Raw genomic sequence first — 20,613 nt, 5'->3', positions numbered from 1 at the left:
AAAAAAAGCAAGCCACGGTCGCAGACATTAAAACCAGATACAGTGTTAGGATTAGCTGTTAGAAAAGAAGGGATTAAAGACGAATATCCATGATTTTAACATCCCTTCTGTATCCCTTCCAACACCGACAATAGAAGCCCGAGCCATATTCTCTTTGACAATCGGCACCGCATGGGTGCATAGTTACTGTATTTTTCGGATTATAAAATGTTCCGGACTATAAGACGCACCTAGCTTTTGGGGAGGAAAACAAGAAAAAAAAAATCTGCCTCTGCCTCCCAGCAATTTGCCTCCTTGCAGCAAACAGCCTGATTTAGCACGAGCAGCTGACTGGCGGTTGGATCGGCCTCCCAGAATACCACTGATCAGCTGTTCCAGACTGCGGGGATCGCTGCCGCCCATCGGCGCTGTCACTTATCACTGCCTCTGCGCCAGTGGTGGGTTGCTCCTGGTTCTGTTTGGTTCTTACGAACCGGTATTAAAAGCGGCGGTAGGCTCCGCCCACCCACCTGGACGTCATAATGGATGATCTGTGCATGCACAGAAGCACACGCATGCGAGCGAAACAAGCACTCCCATTGCGAACTGGTAATAATGGTAAGTAGAACCCACCCCTACTCTGCGTATCCCATATTTGGCCTCCGCGCGCCCCATTTTCAGCGTCCATGCATCCTGTTTTTGGCTCGTTCCAGGCGCTGGAGATCGCCGCTGCCACCTATGCCCGCTGCCTGGAAAGGGCCAAAAACGAGATGTGCGGAGGCGACGATAAGTGGCAGCGCCAGTGGGCGGCAACAGCGCCGATGGGCAGCAGCGATCCTGGCAGCCTGGAAGAGCTGATCGCTATTCCGCGAGGCCGATTCAACCGTCAATCAGCTGCTTGTGCTAAATCAGGCTGTGCTGAGGCTGACCAGGCTGTTTGCTGCAAGGAGGCAAATTGCTGGGAGGCAGAGGCCAAAGGGTGGGAGCCGGCAGATTCGCTCTATAAGACGCACAGACATTTCCACCCACTTTTTTGGGGGGGAGGGGGGAAAAGTATGTCTTATAGTTCGAAAAATACGTGTGTCATAGGTTCATCATCATGGGTATAGGAAAATAAACTTCTAGTGGCAGCAGATTATAATGAGTATTCATAACACAGTCTTCCTCAAATATATTGGACTGCAACTCGTCGGAGTGCTCCTTTTTAATAGCATTTCTTAGCTGGCAAAGATGCTCCCAAATTCCTACCAATCGTTAGGATGAATGCATCCAAGATGGCTTTGAAGAGATGTCAGTGTTGTGGTCCGCCAGCAGCCTGCGGAGCTGGCAGCGGAGTCGGACAGTGAGGAGGCTGAGGAGGAACATGGGCCAGTCCTGGAGTCTGCGGAAGGCCCGGACGAGGGCTCTGCGTCAGAGGCAGAGATGGGGCCCAGGGCCATCTGGGAGTGATGCACGGACTCTGGAGCCCCCAGCGTCGGACAGCAGAGAGGCAGAGGAACAGGAGGAGCCTGTTCCTACTGCACGCATGCGCAGAGCTGCCAGAAGGCAAGAGCAAAAGGGACGACTTGGGAGTAAGGCCAGGAGATGATTGGCCCCTCCCATAAGGCTTAAAAGAGAAACAAAGGCACTTGGGCCTTTTTTGCAGGAAAGCAACATTGCTAACTCTGTTTCCAGTCGGCATCTCTTGTTTGTTTTTGAACTTTGTGGGGCTTTGCCAAGTAAGGCCTTTGGCAGGGTGTCAAAGAAGATAAAAGGTTGGTGATTTCTTCCAAAGGACTTGTTTTGCAACTAATTGGGGCTCAGCTGGGAATGATTCTCAGCAGTTACAATAAAATAGGTTTGTTTGGGACTAATTGTGTCTTGTAATGACTCAGTAAACCTAAGTCATAACAATCAGCTGTCTTTCTGTTTCTCTCTAAATTTAGTGTGTCTCACCAAGACAGAAAGGCAAAGGAAAGATTGATCAAATCAACAAGACTCGCTGGGGAAAATGGTTAGGTTCCCAGTCTATTCTAAGTTTTCTGCCTCCAGATGCAGGAACCTCGAACTCAAGACCACTCGATATTTCCAGCCTGAAGATATTTTTTTTTTCTCCCCTTCATTCAATGCTGTCCAATTCTTAAAGACTCCCCGGATAAATCCCTGCAAATTTTCTTGCCAAGTTTTTTTTTTCTTTCCCCCCAGAAGTGATTTGCCATTGCCTCCTTTTTAGGGCTGAGAAAAAGTGGCTGGCCCAAGGTCAACCCAGGCAGGACTAGAGAACTCACACATTCCTGGTTTCAGGGGAGGGGATTTCTGAGGCTTTTCACTGATCAACCGGTTTGGCTCCGATCCCGAAGATGAATCCCTTCCCCCAAATCATCAAAGCATATAGCTGGAATATAGCTGGAATATAATATTGCTGGAATATAATATGCTGGAAGCATATACCTTTGAGGTCATCTAGCTCAACCCCCTGGCCAAGTCAGGAGTCCGTTCAGAATTAATTGGAATAGTGCATCCGGTTTTGGTTGACAACATCTGAAAAAAGATGTTGAGACTCTTAAGAAAAAGTGCAAAGAAGAGCAACAAAAATGATTAGGGGACTGGAGGCTAAAAGTCCTTCGGGAGAGGGGGCGGTATAAAAATCTAATAAATAAATAAATAAATAAAAAAAAACATATAATGAACGCTTGCTAGAATTGGGTATGTCTACTTTAATGACTTTAATTTTTACTTTAATAGGGGACGCAGTGGCTCAGGGGCTAAGATGCTGAGCTTGTCGATCAGAAAGGTCGGCAGTTCAGCGGTTCGAATCCCTAGTGCCGCGTGATGGGGTGAGCTCCCGTTACTTGTCTCAGCTTCTGCCAACCTAGCAGTTCGAAAGCATGTAAAAATGCAAGTAGAAAAAAGGGGGACCACCTTGGTGGGAAGATAACGGCGCTCGATGCCCCTTCGGCATTTAGACATGCTGGCCACATGACCACGGAGACGTCTTCGGACAGCGCTGGCTCTTCGGCTTTGAAACGGAGATGAGCACCGCCCCCTAGAGTCGGGAACGACTAGCACGTATCTGCAAGGAGAACCTTTACCTTACTTTAATGAAAAGAAGGGACTACGGGTCACATGATAACTGTGATCCAATTTTGAGGGGCTGCCCCAAAGAAGAGGGGGGGGTCAACCTATTCTCCAAAGCCCCTGAAGGCAGGACAAGAAGCAACGGATGGAAACTAATCAAGGAGAGAAGCAGCTTAGAACGAAGGAGAAATTTCCTGACACTGAGAACAATTAATCAGTGGAACAACTTGCCACCGGAAGTGGTGGTTGCTCCACAGGGGCACACGTAGCCGTATCGGTGGGCACGTGAACTCAGCTCTGGTGCACGCACTGGTTTTTGGGCCTTCTGGGCCCACCAGAAGTACAGAAACAGGCTGTTTCCTGCCTCCGGAGGGCTTTGTGGGGAGGGGAGGCCTGTTTTTCTCTCTCCCCAGGCTCCAGAGCCTTTCTAGGAGTCTGGGGAGGGCGAAAACAGCCTCCCCCTCCCCCCCGGAGGCCTTCCCGGAGGCCGGGAACAGACCGTTTGCCAACTTCCGGTGGGACCAGAAGGCCCATTTTTTGCTCTCCCCAGGCTCCAGAGCCTTTCTAGGAGTCTGGGGAGGGCGAAAACAGCCTCCCCCTCCGGAGGCCTTCCCGGAGGCCAGAAACAAACCATTTGCCAACTTCCGGTGGGACCGGAAGGCCCATTTTTTGCTCTCCCCAGGCTCCAAAGCCTTTCTAGGAGCCTGGGGAGGGTGAAAACGGCCTTCCCCACCCTCCCGGATGCCCTCCAGAGACCGAAAACGGCCCGTTTGCCAACTTCTGGTCCCACCCGCTCCTGGCACGTGATGGCAAAAAGGTTAGCCATCCCTGGTATACGGCCTGCTGCCTGAGCAAGGGGTTGGACTAGAAGACCTCCAAGGTCCCTTCCAACTCTGTGATTCTTTTTTCCAAGTTATCCCGATGGAAGTCATTTGAACAAATGGGGTGGGGTGGGGGGTGGGGATGAGATTGAGAGAGAAGGATGCTCCGTTTGATTGACAGGGCAACGCAGCAGGCCCTGCTGCAGAGCTGCCAGTTCCTTCATGCTCCCCGAAGTCAAACTTCCCCCCTTCCTGCGGCCCCCTCCCGCCGCCGCCTACCCGCCCCCCCCCAACCTCCTCCTCCATCAATCTTTCCAGGGCTCACGACTCCCGAAACCGAACTGAGCTTGGCAAGGAGGGGAAGAGGGGAAAAAAGGCATGAGATACCCATCACTTTGCCATGGAAACGTCCTTGTGGTTCCCCCCCCCCGATTGGGGAGTGTTGCCACGGAGACAGGATGTTATCCCGTCGCTACGGCAACCCAAGTTCTGCTTCTCAGCACCAGCCAAGCAATTCGTGCCCGACATCCAGCCGTGGGGATCAAGGATCAAGGACGAAGGAGGGAATTAAGGGGCATGCAGGGTGGGGAATAAATGGGGCGCTTGAGGTAAGGCGGAAACTCGGTTTCTGGTCTCCCCCAGATGGGGACGGGGGAGGCCCCCCCCAAGATTTGGCAAAGTGAGGCAGCTCCCTGGAGGAAATGAATTGTTCACCGGCCTGCATCCAGAGCCATCTGCCGCAGGGCAATGGAACAATGCCATTCTTGTAAAATAAAATAAAAACCCGATTTTAATTGTTGTCGTTCACATTTCCTCCTGTCCCTCCTTTCGCATCCTTTTTTTTTTCAATTATTCAGTTCGACCATTTCTCTGGTATTAGTGCAACTCTTGTCCCGCGGCGAGTTGGCCATGGCAGGTTATCATGTGGCGAGTTGGCCATGTTGAGTTGGCTGGGGCGAGTTAGCCGTTGGTGAGTTGGCCATGTTGAGCTGGCCGTGTTGAGTTGGCCTTGGCGAGTTGGCCGTTGGCTGTGGCGAGTTGGCCATGTTGAGTTGGCTATGTTAGTTGGCTTTGGCGGGTTAGCCTTGTTGAGTTGGCCGTGTTGAGTTGGCTGTGGCAAGTTGGCAGTGGTGAGTTGGCAGTGGTGAGTTGGCCATGTTGAGTTGGCCTTGGTGGGTTGGCCATTGGCAAGTTGGCCGTGGTGAGTTGACCGTGACGAGTTGGCCATTGGCTGTGGTGAGTTGGCCATGTTAGTTGGCCTTGGCGGGTTGGCCTTGTTGAGTTGACAGTGTTGAGTTGGCTGTGGCAAGTTGGCCGTGGTGAGTTGGCCGTGGTGAGTTGGCAGTGGTGAGTTGGCCATGTTGAGTTGGCCTTGGTGGGTTGGCCATTGGCAAGTTGGCCGTGGTGAGTTGACCGTGACGAGTTGGCCATTGGCTGTGGTGAGTGGCCATGTTAGTTGGCCTTGGCGGGTTGGCCTTGTTGAGTTGACAGTGTTGAGTTGGCTGTGGCAAGTTGGCCGTGGCGAGTTGGCCGTGTTGAGTTGGCCTTGGTGGGTTGGCCATTGGCGAGTTGGCCATGGCAAGTTGGCCGTGGTGAGTTGACCGTGGCGAGTTGGCCGTTGGCTGTGGTGAGTTGGCCATGTTCATTGGCCTTGGCGGGTTGGCCTTGTTGAGTTGGCCGTGGCAAGTTGGCCATGTTGAGTTGGCTTTAGTGGGTTGGCCATTGGCAAGTTGCCCATGGCAAGTTGACTGTGGCGAGTTGGCCGTTGGCTGTGGTGAGCTGGCTATGTTGAGTTGGCCTTGACGAGTTGGCCATGTTGAGTTGTCATAGATAACACACACAGACACACACCCAGGAATAGGCAACACCAAGAAAGACCGAGATGTGTAACAAGGACACGCAATCCCCCAAAACTCAATCCTTCTGAAAGCAGAGAGAGATTGGACAACCGTTTGTCTGAAATGGTCTAGGGTGTCCTACTCAAGCAGCGGGTTGGACTACAAGCCCTTCAAGGTCCCTTTCAAATCTGTTGTTATTGTGTGTGTCATAAAATCCACTTATTTTTTGTGTATCTCAGTGCGACTTTGTGGGCTCTATCACACCAACTGTGGAATCAAGAAACTTGGCCACCTCCAGGGTGATGAAATCAGAAAGAACATCAACGGGTTGTCCTCGACTTACAACCTATTCGTTTCACGGCTGTTCAGTTGTAACAGCGCTGAACCGTGACTTACGGCCGGTTCTCACACTTAAGACCGTTGTGCCCTCGTGGTTCGTGATCAAAATTTGGGCACTTGGCATGTAGAGAAAGCCCTCGATGTACGATCATCGTTCAGTCCAAATTTTTGGTTAGGTAGCAAGTGAAACGTTTCTTAAGTGAATTTTGCCTTATTTTATGACCTTTTGTGCCACGGTTGGTAAGTGAATCCCCGCAATGGTTCAGTTAGTGACACGTCGGTTAAGTGAATCTGGCTTCCCTGTGGACTTTGCTCGTAAGGTTGCAAAAGGGGATCGCCTGACGCCGGGATACTGCAACCGTCGCGAGTGAGTCAGTTGCCAAGCATCCGAATTTTGATCACGTGACTATGGGGATGCCGCAACAGTCGTTAAGTGTGAAAAACGGTTGTAAGTCGCTTGTTCCAGTGATGTTGTAACCTTTGACTATCATTAAGTGTTGTACCTTATGATTCTTGAACGTATCTTTTCTTTTAGGTACACTGGGAGCATATGCACCAAGACAAATTCCTTGTGTGTCCAATCACACTTGGCCAATAAAAAAATTCTATTCTATTCTATGTTGCAACTTTGAAAACGGTCACTAAACGGACTGTCGTACGGCGAGGATTTGCTTTATTTATGACAGTGGCCGCATCTTGGGGGTTACGTGACTGCCGTTTGCGACCTACCCAGCCGATTTCCAAAAACAAAGTCAGCAGGGGGTGGGGGGGATTTGTTTATCGTCCATGCGACTCGCTTAGCAACGGCAATAATTTGCTTAACAATCGTGGCAATAAATGGTGATAAAATCAGCCACGGCTCATCGTTAACAATGGACTTGCTTAGTGAAAGGAATTCCCAATGGTCTATGGAGGTTTTCGGTGGTCTCAAGTGCGGTCGTAAGTTTGAGGACTGTATTTCAAGAGTAGTAGCCTCAATAGAGATGATAGAGACATAAAGACAGAGACATATAAACAGACATAGACATAGAGATAAAGACAAAGACAAAGACAGATAAAGACAGAGATAATAGATGATACCATCCATATAGATATGGATGGTAAAGACAGATAGATAGATGATCGATGGACAGATATCGATATAAAGACATGAGATAAAGACATAGATAAATGATAGATACACATAGATCTAGATAAGATACAGATGATATAAAGACAGAGACAGATAAAAACATAGATGATATATCGACATAGACTGATATAGACAGAGATATATAGATGATAAAGACAGATGGATAGATATCGATATAAAGACAAAGACATAGATGATAATGAGAGATAGACAGATAGTTCAGACAAATTTTGAAAATACTGATCCAAATAAGAAACTAGATTCCTTTCCTTTCTTGCTTGAACTCTCGATGTTGACAATCTCTCCCTTCCCAAATATTTTAGCCTCACCCTAAAGGTTTTTTAACATTTTATGTTTAATATTTTTAAAATGTTTTGATAATGTTTTTAAATAATTTTTCTATGTTCGTTGTTCGCATTATTTTTGCCGTAAGCCGCCCAGAATCCCTTGGGAGTTGGGCGGCATAGAAATGCGATAAATTAAATTACATTTTTTTCCCCTTCCCCTCCCTGGAAAAAAAAAAAGAGAGCAGTCGTACGCACGGTTCCGTTTGGTGACTTTTTTTTAATTATTCATTTATAAGCAAAAGAAAAAAAAAAAGGGAAATCGAAAGAGATAAAAAGAAAAACCAAAATACACCTTTGAAAATCTGGAACAGGGAGGGGGGGGAGAAAGGAGAGGGAGGGAGGGGGGGGGAAAAGGGTCTCCGAAGGACTCCAAGGAACGGGTGCAGCCAGAAAAAACGGGGACACCAAGAACGGGAGACAAAGAGTCGAGAAAAATGAAGGAGGGGGAGGGGAAAACACCCAACATCCCCAACGGGTTACGCAGCCTCTTTACAAATTGGGGAGGGGGAGGAGAGAGAAGAGATATACACAACGTGGGCCTCCCACCCACCCGCCCGCCCGCCGGTCTGTGCCTCTCCCGTTTTTTTTTTTGTACAACGCGCCCGCAGATCCCCGTCGTGGCCACCGCGAGGACCGCCCGATCGCAGAGGGATGGAAGAGAGAGAGAGAGAGAAAGAGAGAGAGAAAGGGGCCAAGGGTCTTCCTGCCCCCCCCCGAAACCCACCGAAAGGAAAAGATGCTGCAATTCCACCTCTTTTTTGGGGGGAGGGAGAAAGAAAGGGAGGAGGAGGTCCCTCCGGTCTTTGCGAAGCTCCCCCTCCCCCGGGGGTGGGGATAATGCATCTCTCCTCCAATTGTGATTTGAGGAGGGGGGAGAAAAGAGGAGAGGGGAGGGTGGGTCAAAATACAAGCTCTTTCCCCCTTCCCCAGGGAAGGGAAATTCGGAATAAAATCAGAGTTCATGTTAAGAAGGGTTTCCCCCATCCCACCCCGCCTTGTCCCCAAAGAGGGAGCGTTCCTTCAAAGTTCATTTCCGCCCCCCCAGGCTTGGATCCAATTGGGGGGGGAAGGAGAGGGGGTGTCAGATGAGGCGGTAATGGTGGTGGAGATGATCATTCCCCCTCTGAGCTCCGTGGGAGAGGGAGGGCGGGAAGGGTGGGAGAACTGGGTGGCCTTACCTGGAAAACAAAGAAAAGAAACGAACAAACAAAAAAAGAGGTTAGCAACCGTCCTCTCCACTCTACCTTCCTTCCTTCCCTCCCCAAGGTCCTTCGCCATCTCCTCCTCTATGCCTCGGTCTCGCCACTCAAGATTTCACGGGGAAATAGGCAGGAGTGGGTTCCTGGGGGTTTGGCAGGATTCGGGCGATCCTCTAGCCAAAGATCGCTGGGGCCAAATGCCACACCCCTGGCTGGCCACGCCCACCCCGTTCCTTCTGCTCCCACCCCTCCCAGGAGTCTCCATGCAGCCCGTTCATCATTTCCAGGTAAGCGCAGGGGCCGCGCGGAGGGCAAAAAACGGGCCTACCGGACAGAGGTGGGTTTCAGCAGGTTCTGACCAGTTCTGGAGAACCGATAGCGGAAAATTTTGAGTAGTTCGGAGAACCGGTAGTAAAAATTCTGACTGGCCCCCGCCCCCATTTATTCTCTGCTTCCCGAGTTCCAGCTGATCGGGAGGAAATGGGGATTTTGCAGTAACCTTCCTCTGGAGTGGAGTGGGAATGGAGATTTTACAGTATCCTTCCCCTGCCACGCCCACCAAGCCACGTCCACCAAGCTACACCATGCCCATCAAGCCACACCCACAGAACCGGTAGTAAAAATTTTTTGAAACCCACCACTGCTACTGGACGTTCTGTAAGTCCGGAAACGGGCCTGTTTCTGGCCTCCAGACTCCAGAGGTAGCAGTTTTCGTCCTCCCGGAGACTCAAGAAAAGCCTCTGGAGCCTGGGGAGGGCAAAAAAATGGGCCTCCCGAAGTTCCGAAAGTCCGGAAACGGGCCTGTTTCTGGCCTCCGGACCCCGGGGGGAAGCAATTTTTGCCCTCCCGGAGGCTCGACAAAAGCCTCCAAAGCCTGGGCAGGGCGAAAAATGCCAGCCCTCCGTGGTACAGGCGGCCAACTAGGGCACACCCACCATGGCCATGCCCCTTCGCTAAACTGGGCGTGGGCATGGCCAGCGCGTGAATAGACCATCGCCACCAAATTCTCCTCCTCCTGCTCCTCCTCTTTGCAAACCCCACTTCCTACCACCAACTGAGGTTGTCAGCTAGTTGGGTCAGGCAACGTCTACAGCAAAGATCAGGGAACACCAGGGACCCCCGAGTCATCCTACTCCTCCTTCCTCGTCCTTCATTCTGCAACCCTCCTCACCCACCCACCCTTCTGGCACTGATGATGTTACCTAGTTGGGTCACGAAACGTCTGCAAGAAAACCACCAAGCTCAAGAGAGCACCAAGGATTTCACAAGCAAGTCCATATTGTCTGTGAAAATCTAAGGAATGTGGGGAACATTGCGGCCCATGGATCATCAGGCTGAGATTTTGGGGAGGACTAGGAGGAGACGACCTGAGTTTTCAGGTATCTATTTGGTAATAATCTATCCTGGGTCAATTTATAGATCTTAATTAGGTTGTAAAAGATCTGGAAATCAAATCTGGAGCATAATAAAGATGCAAAAGCTCCTTTCCTGCCAACCCCCGACTTTCCTGTTTAGTGACTTACATTGTTTGGGGACTGAAGAGGCCTGAAAGCTGGAAGCACTGGGAGGCCAGTGTCTGTGAAGCCAGATTCAACGCTGGGCTAAGAGCTACAGGGATGAGAGAAAGAAAAAAAAGAAGTGTTAGGAACCCGGGAATAATTTCCCACGGGGAAAAAAAGATGCTAAATTGGGGTGATCTTTGGTGTAAATATTCCCCAGCCAGCAATTGGTCAACTTTAAGACGGGTGGACTTCAACTCCCAGAATTCCCCAGCCAGCAAATTGCCAACTTTATGTGGACTTCAACTCCCAGAATTCCTCAGACAGCAAATTGCCAATTTTAAGATGGGTGGACTTCAAATCCCAGAATTTCCCAGCCACCAATTTTGCCAACTTTATGTGGACTTCAACTCCCAGAATTCACCAGCCAGCAAATTGCCAACTTTATGTGACTTCAACTCCCAGAATTCCCCAGCCACCAAATTGCCAACTTTATGTGGACTTCAACTCCCAGAATTCCCCAGCCAGCAAATTGCCAATTTTATGTGGACTTCAACTCCCAGAATTCCTCAGCCACCAAATTGCCAACTTTATGTGGACTTCAACACCCAGAATTCCCCAGCCAGCAAATTGCCAACTTTATGTGGACTTCAACTCCCAGAATTCCTCAGCCAGCAAATTGCCAACTTTATGTGGACTTCAACTCCCAGAATTCCCCAGCCAGCAAATTGCCAACTTTATGTGGACTTCAACTCCCAGAATTCCCCAGCCAGCAAATTGCCAACTTTATGTGGACTTCAACTCCCAGAATTCCCCAGCCAGCAAATTGCCAATTTTAAGATGGGTGGACTTCAACTCCCAGAATTCCCCAGCCAGCAAATTGCCAACTTTATGTGGACTTCAACTCCCAGAATTCCCCAGCCAGCAAATTGCCAACTTTATGTGGACTGCAACTCCCAGAATCCCTCAGCCAGCAATTTGTCAACTTTATGTGGACTTCAACTCCCAGAATTCCTCAGCCAGCAATTTTGCCAATTTTAAGATGGGTGGGCTCCAACTCCCAGAATTCCTCAGCTAGCAAGGCTGTCTGAGGAATTCTGGGAGTTGAAGTCCACCCATCTTAAAGTTGCAGAGATTGGATTTGCTGGCTGGGGAATTCTGGGAGTTGAAGTCCACCCATCTTAAAATTGCCGAGATTGGATTTGCTGGCTGGGGAATTCTGGGAGTTGAAGTCCACCCATCTTAAAGTTGCTGAGATTGGATTTGCTGGCTGGGGAATTCTGGGAGTTGAAGTCTACCCATCTTAAAAGTTGCCGAGATTGGATTTGCTGGCTGGGGAATTCTGGGAGTTGAAGTCCACCCATTTTAAAAGTTGCAGAGATTGGATTTGCTGGCTGGGGAATTCTGGGAGTTGAAGTCCACCCATCTTAAAAGTTGCAGAGATTGGATTTGCTGGCTGGGGAATTCTGGGAGTTGAAGTCCACGCATCTTAAAGTTCCCGAGATTGGATTTGCTGGCTGGGGAATTCTGGGAGTTGAAGTCGACCCATCTTAAAATTGCAGAGATTGGATTTGTTGGCTGGGGAATTCTGGGAGTTGAAGTCCACCCATCTTAAAGTTGCCGAGATTGGATTTGCTGGCTGGGGAATTCTGGGAGTTGAAGTCCACTCATCTTAAAGTTCCCGAGATTGGATTTGCTGGCTGGGGAATTCTGGGAGTTGAAGTCCACCCATCTTAAAAGTTGCCAAGATTGGATTTGCTGGCTGGGGAATTCTGGGAGTTGAAGTCCACCCATCTTAAAAGTTGCAGAGGTTGAAAAACGTTGAGCCAGGGTTGTTAGGATCCACTCCCCCGTCCTCAGGACCACTCCCAATTGCTCCTTTCGGTCCAACCCGGATCCCCCCCCACCCCTGCCCTTACCTGTCAGGGCAGCTGGATTCAGTGCTCCCAGAGGTATCGCTCCGTTAAGCTGCAGAGCAGCCTGGGCTGCTGCTGTGGTGGACAGTGGGATCCCAGAACCTGCTGCGTGGGGCAAAAACACAAGAGAAGGTATTTGGGGATGGAAGAACAAGGATGCCGCAATCGAGGCTCTAGAGGCGAGAGTATTCCAGCTGTGACTTATGGGCATCGGTGTCCCCCACACACATGATATTGCCAATTAACAAGACAGGGAGCCCTTATGTTGGGTTCCATTTGAAGGCCTTTAATTGAAGTTGTTCATTCGTGACTGTCACTCTCCCGTCTCCAGAAGTAAAAGAAATAGATGAAATACTCCTCAAAAGAGGCCTCGACTTATGACCAATTGTTTGGCAACTCTTCGAAGTCGCGACGGTGCTGAAATTACAGTGATTTGTGATCTGTCTTCGCACTTGCAACTCGCTTCGCTCACATGCGCGCCAAATTTGCGCTTTGCGAATCTGCCCAGCTGAGGTGCAGCAATCCGCTCTGCCGCACCTCTCGGCTGGGCGAAAAAAAAGAAGAAATATAAGGTCGGAATAACGCGGGGGCGGGCAGGCGGGAGGGCCCAGCTCCCAAAGAAAGAGAACCAGTTCGGTGACATAATAGCGTCACCGCTACCGGCTCGGCCGAACCGGGAGCAACCCACCACTGCAAGGACCCCACAGTCGTCCTCCTCTTCACATACCTCGCTCCCTTCTAGCACTGATGTTGTTACCTACTTGGGTCCTGAAACATCTGCAAGAAAAGAAGCTCAAGAGGACTCCACAATCTCTTCCTTCTCCTGTCCACATACCTCCCTCCCTTCTAGCACTGATGTTGTTACCTACTTGGGTAATGAACCGTCTGCAAGAAAACAAACATGCTCAGAGAGCACCAAGGCCCCGTCATGTCAATCCTCCCTCCCTCTCTCTCTCTCTCTCTCTCTCTCTCTCACACACACACACACACACACACACACACAGAGCAGCCTGTGGAAAGCAAAACTCCCTCCCTTTCCCCCTGAAATGGCTCCAACACACCAGGAGTCTCTCTATCCCTCTCTCCACACTCGTAGTGGCTTTTCTGTCCCGAGGACCAGCCCGTAAGAGTCCTGCTGCTCTCCTCTCCTCTGCCTTCTGTGCATCCGCACGTCAGGTACGGGACCCAGCTGTTCCTCCTCTTCCTCATCAGCCACCTCCAGACCTGGGGGCTGTTGACTCTCCATCTGGGGGCTGACGGACGGCCCAGGCTCCGCCTCCGTCTCTATCTCCGATCGCTCCATTCCCTCTTCCCCCTCGGAGCTCTCCGGTTGCCTTGATGCCGGCCCCGACTCCCACTCTGCCTTCCTCAAACTGATTTGGCTGCCGGAGGGAACGGCGGCCGACAAGCCACCACAGCTTGGCGACCAGCATGTATTGCAACGGCTGCAGTGTCCCGGGGTCACATGATCGCCATTTGCGACCTTCCCCGCTGGTTTCGGACAAGCAATGGGCAAAGCTGGATTCCTTTAATGACCGTGACAAAAGAGGTTATAAAATCAGGCACGGTCATGAGACAACTCTCTTAATTGCGTTGCTTAGCAATGGAAGTTCCAGGGTGAACTGAGGTTGTAAATCAAGGACTACCTATAGATAACTAACTAAGCTCTTTTTTCTTTCTTTCTTTTTGTTTCCAGGTAACGCACATTTGTCTTCTCTGCAAAACTGAGCAGGAATCGTGACAGTCGGACAATTTCCCTGGAGCCAGTGCAATATTATTCATCGAGAAAGCAATACATGGGATTCATCCGATTCAAAAAATCAAACTCCTACAGAACCTAACCAAGCAAGGTTAGGCCGAGGAAACCTTTTTAGCATTTCCCACCAATTGTTCTGACCTAGGCTTCCTGAGAAAACATCAATCACAATCTTCGTCCCAAAAAAACCTCTTTTATTGAGACGGCTGTGAATTACGGTCATTCACAGCCCGTAACGGTTCACAAACAGTCTGTGAAGATTCGGACAGATGTCTGCTCAAGTTGACACAGTCTTTCAGGGTAATGTTGATAAGCACCCACCTTTATCTCCCTTGAAAAGCTGCCAGAGACCTAATTGTCAATTAGTTTTGCAAGGCCAAACAGAGCACAGAGTCAAATGGACTTCTCAGAGCTTGAACTAATTGCTTCCTGCAAAGGCTCATGTCCATTTGCTCCTCTTTTATGTCTTATGGGAGGGGCCAATCATTGTCAAAGCTCTGATTAAGCCCATTCTGCTTTTGGGATAATCGCACCTTGATTAAGAGGGGCGGATCAAGACCTTTCCTTGCCAGCATACTTTAAGAAAACAAACCGGAAGATATATCTTCTAAGAAAACTCATTTATTTGTTATAAAGAAAAATAAAACATCTCACTAATCTAATAGTTACATTTTTATAACGTTCCTGCCGGACCAGCCGGACTTCTTGGCAGGAGAACAAAGGAGACTTGAAGTAGGAAAAAAAATGTGTGAGAAGGAATGTGGGTGGAGGACATGCGCAGTTTAGCTTACTGATAAGAATTCTTGGCAAGCTACGGAAAGTCTGATAGTCCAGAAATGAGAGCTCAGCTGGTAAATAAAAAAACGCAGTGACAATCATCTCCAAGCCTTACTCCTGAGTCGCCCATTTTTTTCTTAATTGTTCTTGCCTTCTGGCAGCTCTGCGCATGTGCACACTTGGAACAGGCTCACGCTGTTCTTCTGCCTCGCTGATGTCAGACTCCAGAGACTCCGGAGGCAGCAAAGAACTACCAGATGGCCTTGGCCCGCTCTCTGCCTCCGACGCAGAGCTCTCATCAGAGCCTTCCCCAGACTCCAGGACTGGCCCATGTTCCTCCCCAACCTCCTCACTGTCCGAATCTGGTGCCAGCTCTGCTGGCGGGCCACAACACCGATTTTCTTTTCCTCCCATCTTGCCAACCTTCTAGGATCGCTCACCTTCTAGGATCGCTCGATCTTTAAAAATCAATCTTTCTTAAGACAGGAGAACAATGGGCTTGGGTTAAGATCCCGTCCTCTCAGTTTTAATTGATTCGGTTTTAATTTGGGTTGTTTTAAATTATTTGGGCCACAATTATTTAATTGTTTTTAAATTGTTTTTTAAATTTTGTATACAATGTTTTATTTTGGCTGTGCACCGCCCTGAATCCTGCGGGAGAAGGGCGGTATAGAAATAAAATAAATAATAATAAATAATAAAACAAATAATAATAAAAGAGAGGAAGTAGACAAAGGCACATGGGGAAAGGCCAAGAGAAAAATCAAAGCTAGCCAGCTCTAAATTTATGTGACTAATTTTTATTTATTTATTTATTTATTTTCAATTTATATACCGCCCTTCTCCCTGAGGACTCAGGGCGGTGCACAGCCAGAATTAAAAACATGAAATACAAATATTAAAAACAATTAAAATCTATATACTTGTATCTTAATGTACCCAGGTAGTCTTCAACCTACGACCACAATTGAGCCCAATTTCTGCTGCTAGCCGTTAAGTGAGTTTTGCCCCATTTTACAACCTCTCTGGCCTCTCTTTGCTAAGCGAATCACCGCAGTTAAGTCAATAACCCGGTTGTTAAGCGAAACTGGCTTTCCCCACAGTCACATCACACACACACACACACACACGGGACCCTATGGCCGTCATACATATGAATCAGCTGTCGAGAATCCAAATGTAAATTATGTGACTGTGGGGAGGCAGCAACGGTCGTAAGAGTGAAAACCGGTCATAAGTCTCTTTGTTCAGTGCTTTGAATGGTCTGGCTTTTTAGAATGGAAGCATTGATACATCCAAATGTTGTTAACTTGGAAAAAATGGTAGCCTATAAAGACATTTTAAATGAGAAAGGGGAACTTAAAAGCAGACAGGAACTACAAAACCAAGAGACGGATTTAGCTTGGGGGTCACACTTGCAAATACAATCGAGATACAAGAAAGATGCGAAAACATGGGGTTTCTATAAAGAACCAACAACACTCGATAAGATGTTATTAGGAATAGATGAACTACTGATAAAAAAAATATACAAATTACCTACTGTGTTTTCCCCAAAATAAGACCCCGTCTTATATTTTTTTGAACCCTGAAATAAGCGCTTGGCTTTATTGCCATGCGCTCAAAAGCCCGATTGGGCTTCTTATCAGGTGGTGTCTTATTTTGGGGGGGAAACAGGGTATTAAGTTTTAAAATGGAAGATGAACAAGTAAAAGAAGCCATGATGGTATGGGCAAAAAAACCTTGGCTATACTAAAGAATTAGATAAATGGCAAAAACGTTGGGATAGAAATTATAAACGGACCACGGCTGCTACATATAAGGAAAATCTTTATAAAACGTTTTAGAGGTGCCACCGGCAAGATTAGCAAAAATGTTTACAACATGTCCGCCAAATGTTGGAAATGCGATCAGACTCCAGGTACTTATTATCATGTGTGGTGGACATGTATGAAAGCAAGAAAAATATTGGACGAAAATACATCCATGGTTGGAAAAGATGATTAACCTTTACCCTAATTCTCCTTATGTACACTGAGAGTATATACACCGAAGACAAATTCCTTGTGTGCCCAATCACACTTGGCCAATAAAGAATTGAATTCTATTCTATTCCATTCCATTCCATTCCATTCCATTCCATTCCATTCCATTCCATTCCATTCCATTCCATTCTTCCCTTCCCTTCCATCCCATTCTATTCTATTCTATTCCTATTTCTATTCTTTCCTATTCCTATTTCTATTCTTTCCTATTCCTATCCTATCCTATCCTATCCTATCCTATCCTATCCTATCCTATCCTATCCTATCCTATCCTATTCTATTATTCTATTCTATTCTAAAGCAGCATGTACCCTGTTTCCCCCAAAATAAGACATCCCCTGATAATAAGACCAATCAGGCTTTTGAGTGCATGGCGATAAAGCCAAGCGCTTATTTCTGGGTTCAAAAAAAATATAAGACAGGGTCTTATTTTCGGGGAAGCACAGTAGATTTAAAGGCAGAAATATTTTTGTTAGGTATAATACCAGGAAGCCATGACAAAGGGACTTATATACTTAATATATATAATGCTGTAATGCTCTCTACATGGGGCTTCCCTTGAGGAGCACCCGGAGGCTCCAACTGGTCCAGAATGCGGCCGCGCGGGTGGTTATGGGGGCGACTCGGCGCTCCCATGTAACACACCTCCTGCGCGAGCTGCACTGGCTCCCGGTGGTCTTCCGGGTGCGCTTCAAGGTACTGTTTACCACCTTTAGAGTGCTCCATGGCTTAGGACCCGGGTACTTACAAGACCGTCTTCTGCCACCGGTAGCCTCCCCCCAACCAGTATGCTCCCACAGAGAGGGCCTTTTCAGGGTGCCGTCGGCCAGACAATGCCGGCTGGCGGCCCCCAGGGGGAGAGCATTCTGTGGGGGTACCTACCCTCTGGAATGAGTTGTCCCCAGAGATACGGCGGATCCCCAACCTTCGCGCTTTCCGAACTGCCCTAAAGACGTTTTTGTTTCATCAAGCCAGGCTGGCCTGACCTACTCTTTTTAAAAAGAATTGTTTTAAAAAAATTAGGGGTTTTAATATAGGGTTTTTAACTATGGGCCAAATTGATTTAATTGGATTTTAATACTGTTTTAAATTTTGTATCTGTGTATTTTATTTGCTGGCTGTTCACCGCCCCGAGTCCCTCGGGAGAGGGGCGGTATATAAATATAATAAACTATAACTAACTAAATTATAACTATAATGCTACATGTACTGACAGCAGCGAGAATTGTATTTGCACAATATTGGAAAAATGAGACCACCCCATCAGATGAAAATATAATTTGGGGGGGAAAAAAAACCTTTGAACGGTCACCAAACAAACTCTTTGTAAGTCGAGGACTCTGTGATCCCAAAAGGAATTATTCCCTTGCTACCGGGCCTTTCCAAACGTAATATACCAGAATCCATTTCCCCATTTCCAAATTTCTACCAAGGAGCCTTACCTTCGGCCAGCTTCGCCATCAGCTGCAGCTGGGAGCCGGTGGTCCCCAAGCTCAGAGCTGATCTGTCGGGTTCGTCAGCCCCGTCGGGAAAAGTGATGTCGGTGGTGCCATCCAGCCGTTCGGTGACCTGTCCCACCCGCATGGGCCGGCCGGCCAGCTCGAAACCGTTCAGCTGTTCCAGGGCACGGCGGGCACATTCTGCTTCTGCGAACTGGAGAAAAGGGCGTGAGAGCAGGGTTCCAAATATTTGAGATTTATTTATCGGTTCGATTTATATGCCGCCCTTCTCCGGAGACTCAGGGCGGCTTACAATGCGTTAAGCAATAGCCTTCATCCTTTTGTATATTTATACAAAGTCATCTTATTGCCCCCATAATCTGGGTCCTCATTTTACCTACCTTTGAAAGGATGGAAGGCTGAGTCAACCTTGAGCCTGGGGAGATTTGAACTTGCAGTAATTGCAGGCAGCAGATGTAAGTGGATGTTAATTAGTCTGAGCCACCAAAGCTCCTCCCCTCTTTCTTTGCACTTCCTTTGGTTGAGTATGGAGAATCTTTTCCTTAGGGTTAGAGGTTTCTCAACAATGATTTTTCTTTTGTGTGTGTGTGTGTGTGTGTGTGTGTGTGTGTGTGTGTGTGTATACACCTCCGTCTGGTTGACAATCTTAACTGGGGCTTATTTTTGGGGTAGGGCTTATATTACGAGCATCCTGAAAAATCATGCTAGGACTTATTTTCATATATATTTTCATATATATGAAAGCCGCCCTGAGTCTTTGGAGAGAGGTGACATATAAATTTAATAAATTAATTAAATCAAATCAAATCAAATCAAATTATACATACATACATACATATATATATATATATATATATATATATATATATATATATATATATAAAGATATAAAGATATATATATATATATATATATATATATATATATATATATATATATATATATATAAATATATATATAAAGATATCTATCTATCTATCTTTAGCCAGGTTCTTCCTACATAAATCAAGATTTTTATGCAGCCCTAGTTCAGTGAAATCCAAATCCACTAGTTTCTAGGCTCCCCCCCCCCCACCAGCCAGCAAGCACCCTGCGGCCCATTGGGAAAGTAAGCAGGGTGCTTGCTGGCTGCCAGAAAAAAAAAAAAAAGAGGTCTACAAACTAGTGGATTGGGATTTCACTGAACTAGGGCTGCATAAAAATCTTGGTTTCTGTAGGAAGAACCTGGCTAAAGAGAAATACACATAAAAACCTACAAAAAGAAAAGAAAACAAATGTATGTATGTATGTATGCATATTTATTTATTTATTTATTTAATTTATTTATTTATTTATTTATTGGTTCGATTTATATGCCGCCCTTCTCCGGAGACTCAGGGCGGCTTACAATGCGTTAAGCAATAGCCTTCATACTTTTGTATATACCTGCTTAGTAGGGCTTTCGGCCCCCCCTAAGCGGTGTTCTTTTTTATACAAAGTCAGCTTATTGCCCCCACAATCCAGGGCCTCATTTTACCTACCTGGTGAGATTTGAACTTGCAGTAATTGCAGGCAGCTAGTGCTACTCAACAGCACTTTAGTCTGCTGTGCCACCAAGGCCACAAAGAAAGGGGGGGGAGGAAGAGGCAGGATGAGAAGCAACGGATGGAAACTGACCAAGGAGAGATGCAAACCTAGAACTAAGGAGCAAACCTAGAACTGTGGTGGCGCAGTGGTTAGAGTGCAGTACTGCAGGCTACTTCTGCTGATCACCGGCTTGCCAGCAGTTTGGCGGATCGAATCTCAGCAGGCTCAAGGTTGACTCAGCCTTCCATCCTTCCGAGGTGGGTAAAATGAGGACCCTGATTGTCGGGGGGGGAAGGGCAATAGGCTGGCTCTGTAAACCGCTTAGAGAGGACTGTGAAGCACTGTAAAGCGGTATATAAGTCTTAAGTGCTATTGCTAAGGAGAGAAATTTCCTAACGGTGAGAACAATTAACCAGTGGAACGACCTGCCACCAGAAATTTTAAGTGCTCCGTCACTGGAGGTTTTTAAGAAGAGGATTGGATAGTCACTTGTCTGACATGGTCGAGGGCAGAGGTGTCAAACTCAATTTCATTGAGGGCCGCATCAGGGCTGTGGTTGACCTCAGCGCGGGTGGGTGGGTGGGGTGGCCAACTGGATGGGCGTGTCCAGCTTGACACAACCTCCCCCCCAAACTGCTGGCGTGTTTCCTCTTCGCAATCGGTAGACCGGGCTGAGGCGACGCGGGCCGGCCCCTTACATTTTCCAGGACGGCACTGCGGGCCAGATCCGACCACATCGCAGGCTGGATTCAGCTCGCGGGCCTTGTGTTTGATCCCCCTGGTCTGGGGTCTCCTCCTTCAGTAGCAGGTTGGACTAGTCCAGGGGTCTGCAACCTTAAACACTCCAAGAGCCATTTGGACCCGTTTCCCACAGAAAAGAAA

General features: G+C 47.9%; 1 protein-coding gene across 6 annotated transcripts in view; it reads right to left on the bottom strand.

The window, feature by feature from the left end:
- Positions 1-7,710: 7,710 nt before the first annotated feature.
- RBM23 (RNA binding motif protein 23) overlaps positions 7,711-20,613 on the bottom strand; it is a 39,794-nt gene continuing 26,891 nt past the window's right edge. For 4 of the 6 annotated variants that reach the window (XM_087891702.1, XM_087891705.1, XM_087891703.1 and 1 more), the window contains exons 14-17: positions 18,148-18,358; positions 12,131-12,232; positions 10,236-10,320; positions 7,711-8,691 (exon numbers count right to left, since the gene is read on the bottom strand). In XM_087891702.1, coding sequence (XP_087747828.1) covers positions 8,688-8,691; positions 10,236-10,320; positions 12,131-12,232; positions 18,148-18,358 — 402 coding nt within the window. In that variant the 3' untranslated portion in view covers positions 7,711-8,687. Of the gene's footprint in view, positions 8,692-10,231; positions 10,321-12,130; positions 12,233-18,147; positions 18,359-20,613 lie in introns of those variants that run through there. The other 2 variants (XM_087891704.1, XM_087891707.1) reach the window with 1 other exon arrangement.

Source organism: Pantherophis guttatus, chromosome 4, assembly GCF_059756535.1.
Source record: "Pantherophis guttatus breed Tessera chromosome 4, ASM5975653v1, whole genome shotgun sequence".
Lineage (NCBI taxonomy): Eukaryota > Metazoa > Chordata > Lepidosauria > Squamata > Colubridae > Pantherophis > Pantherophis guttatus.
Note: the sequence above shows the minus strand (reverse complement) of the source record. Positions and strands in the feature narration are given on the sequence as shown.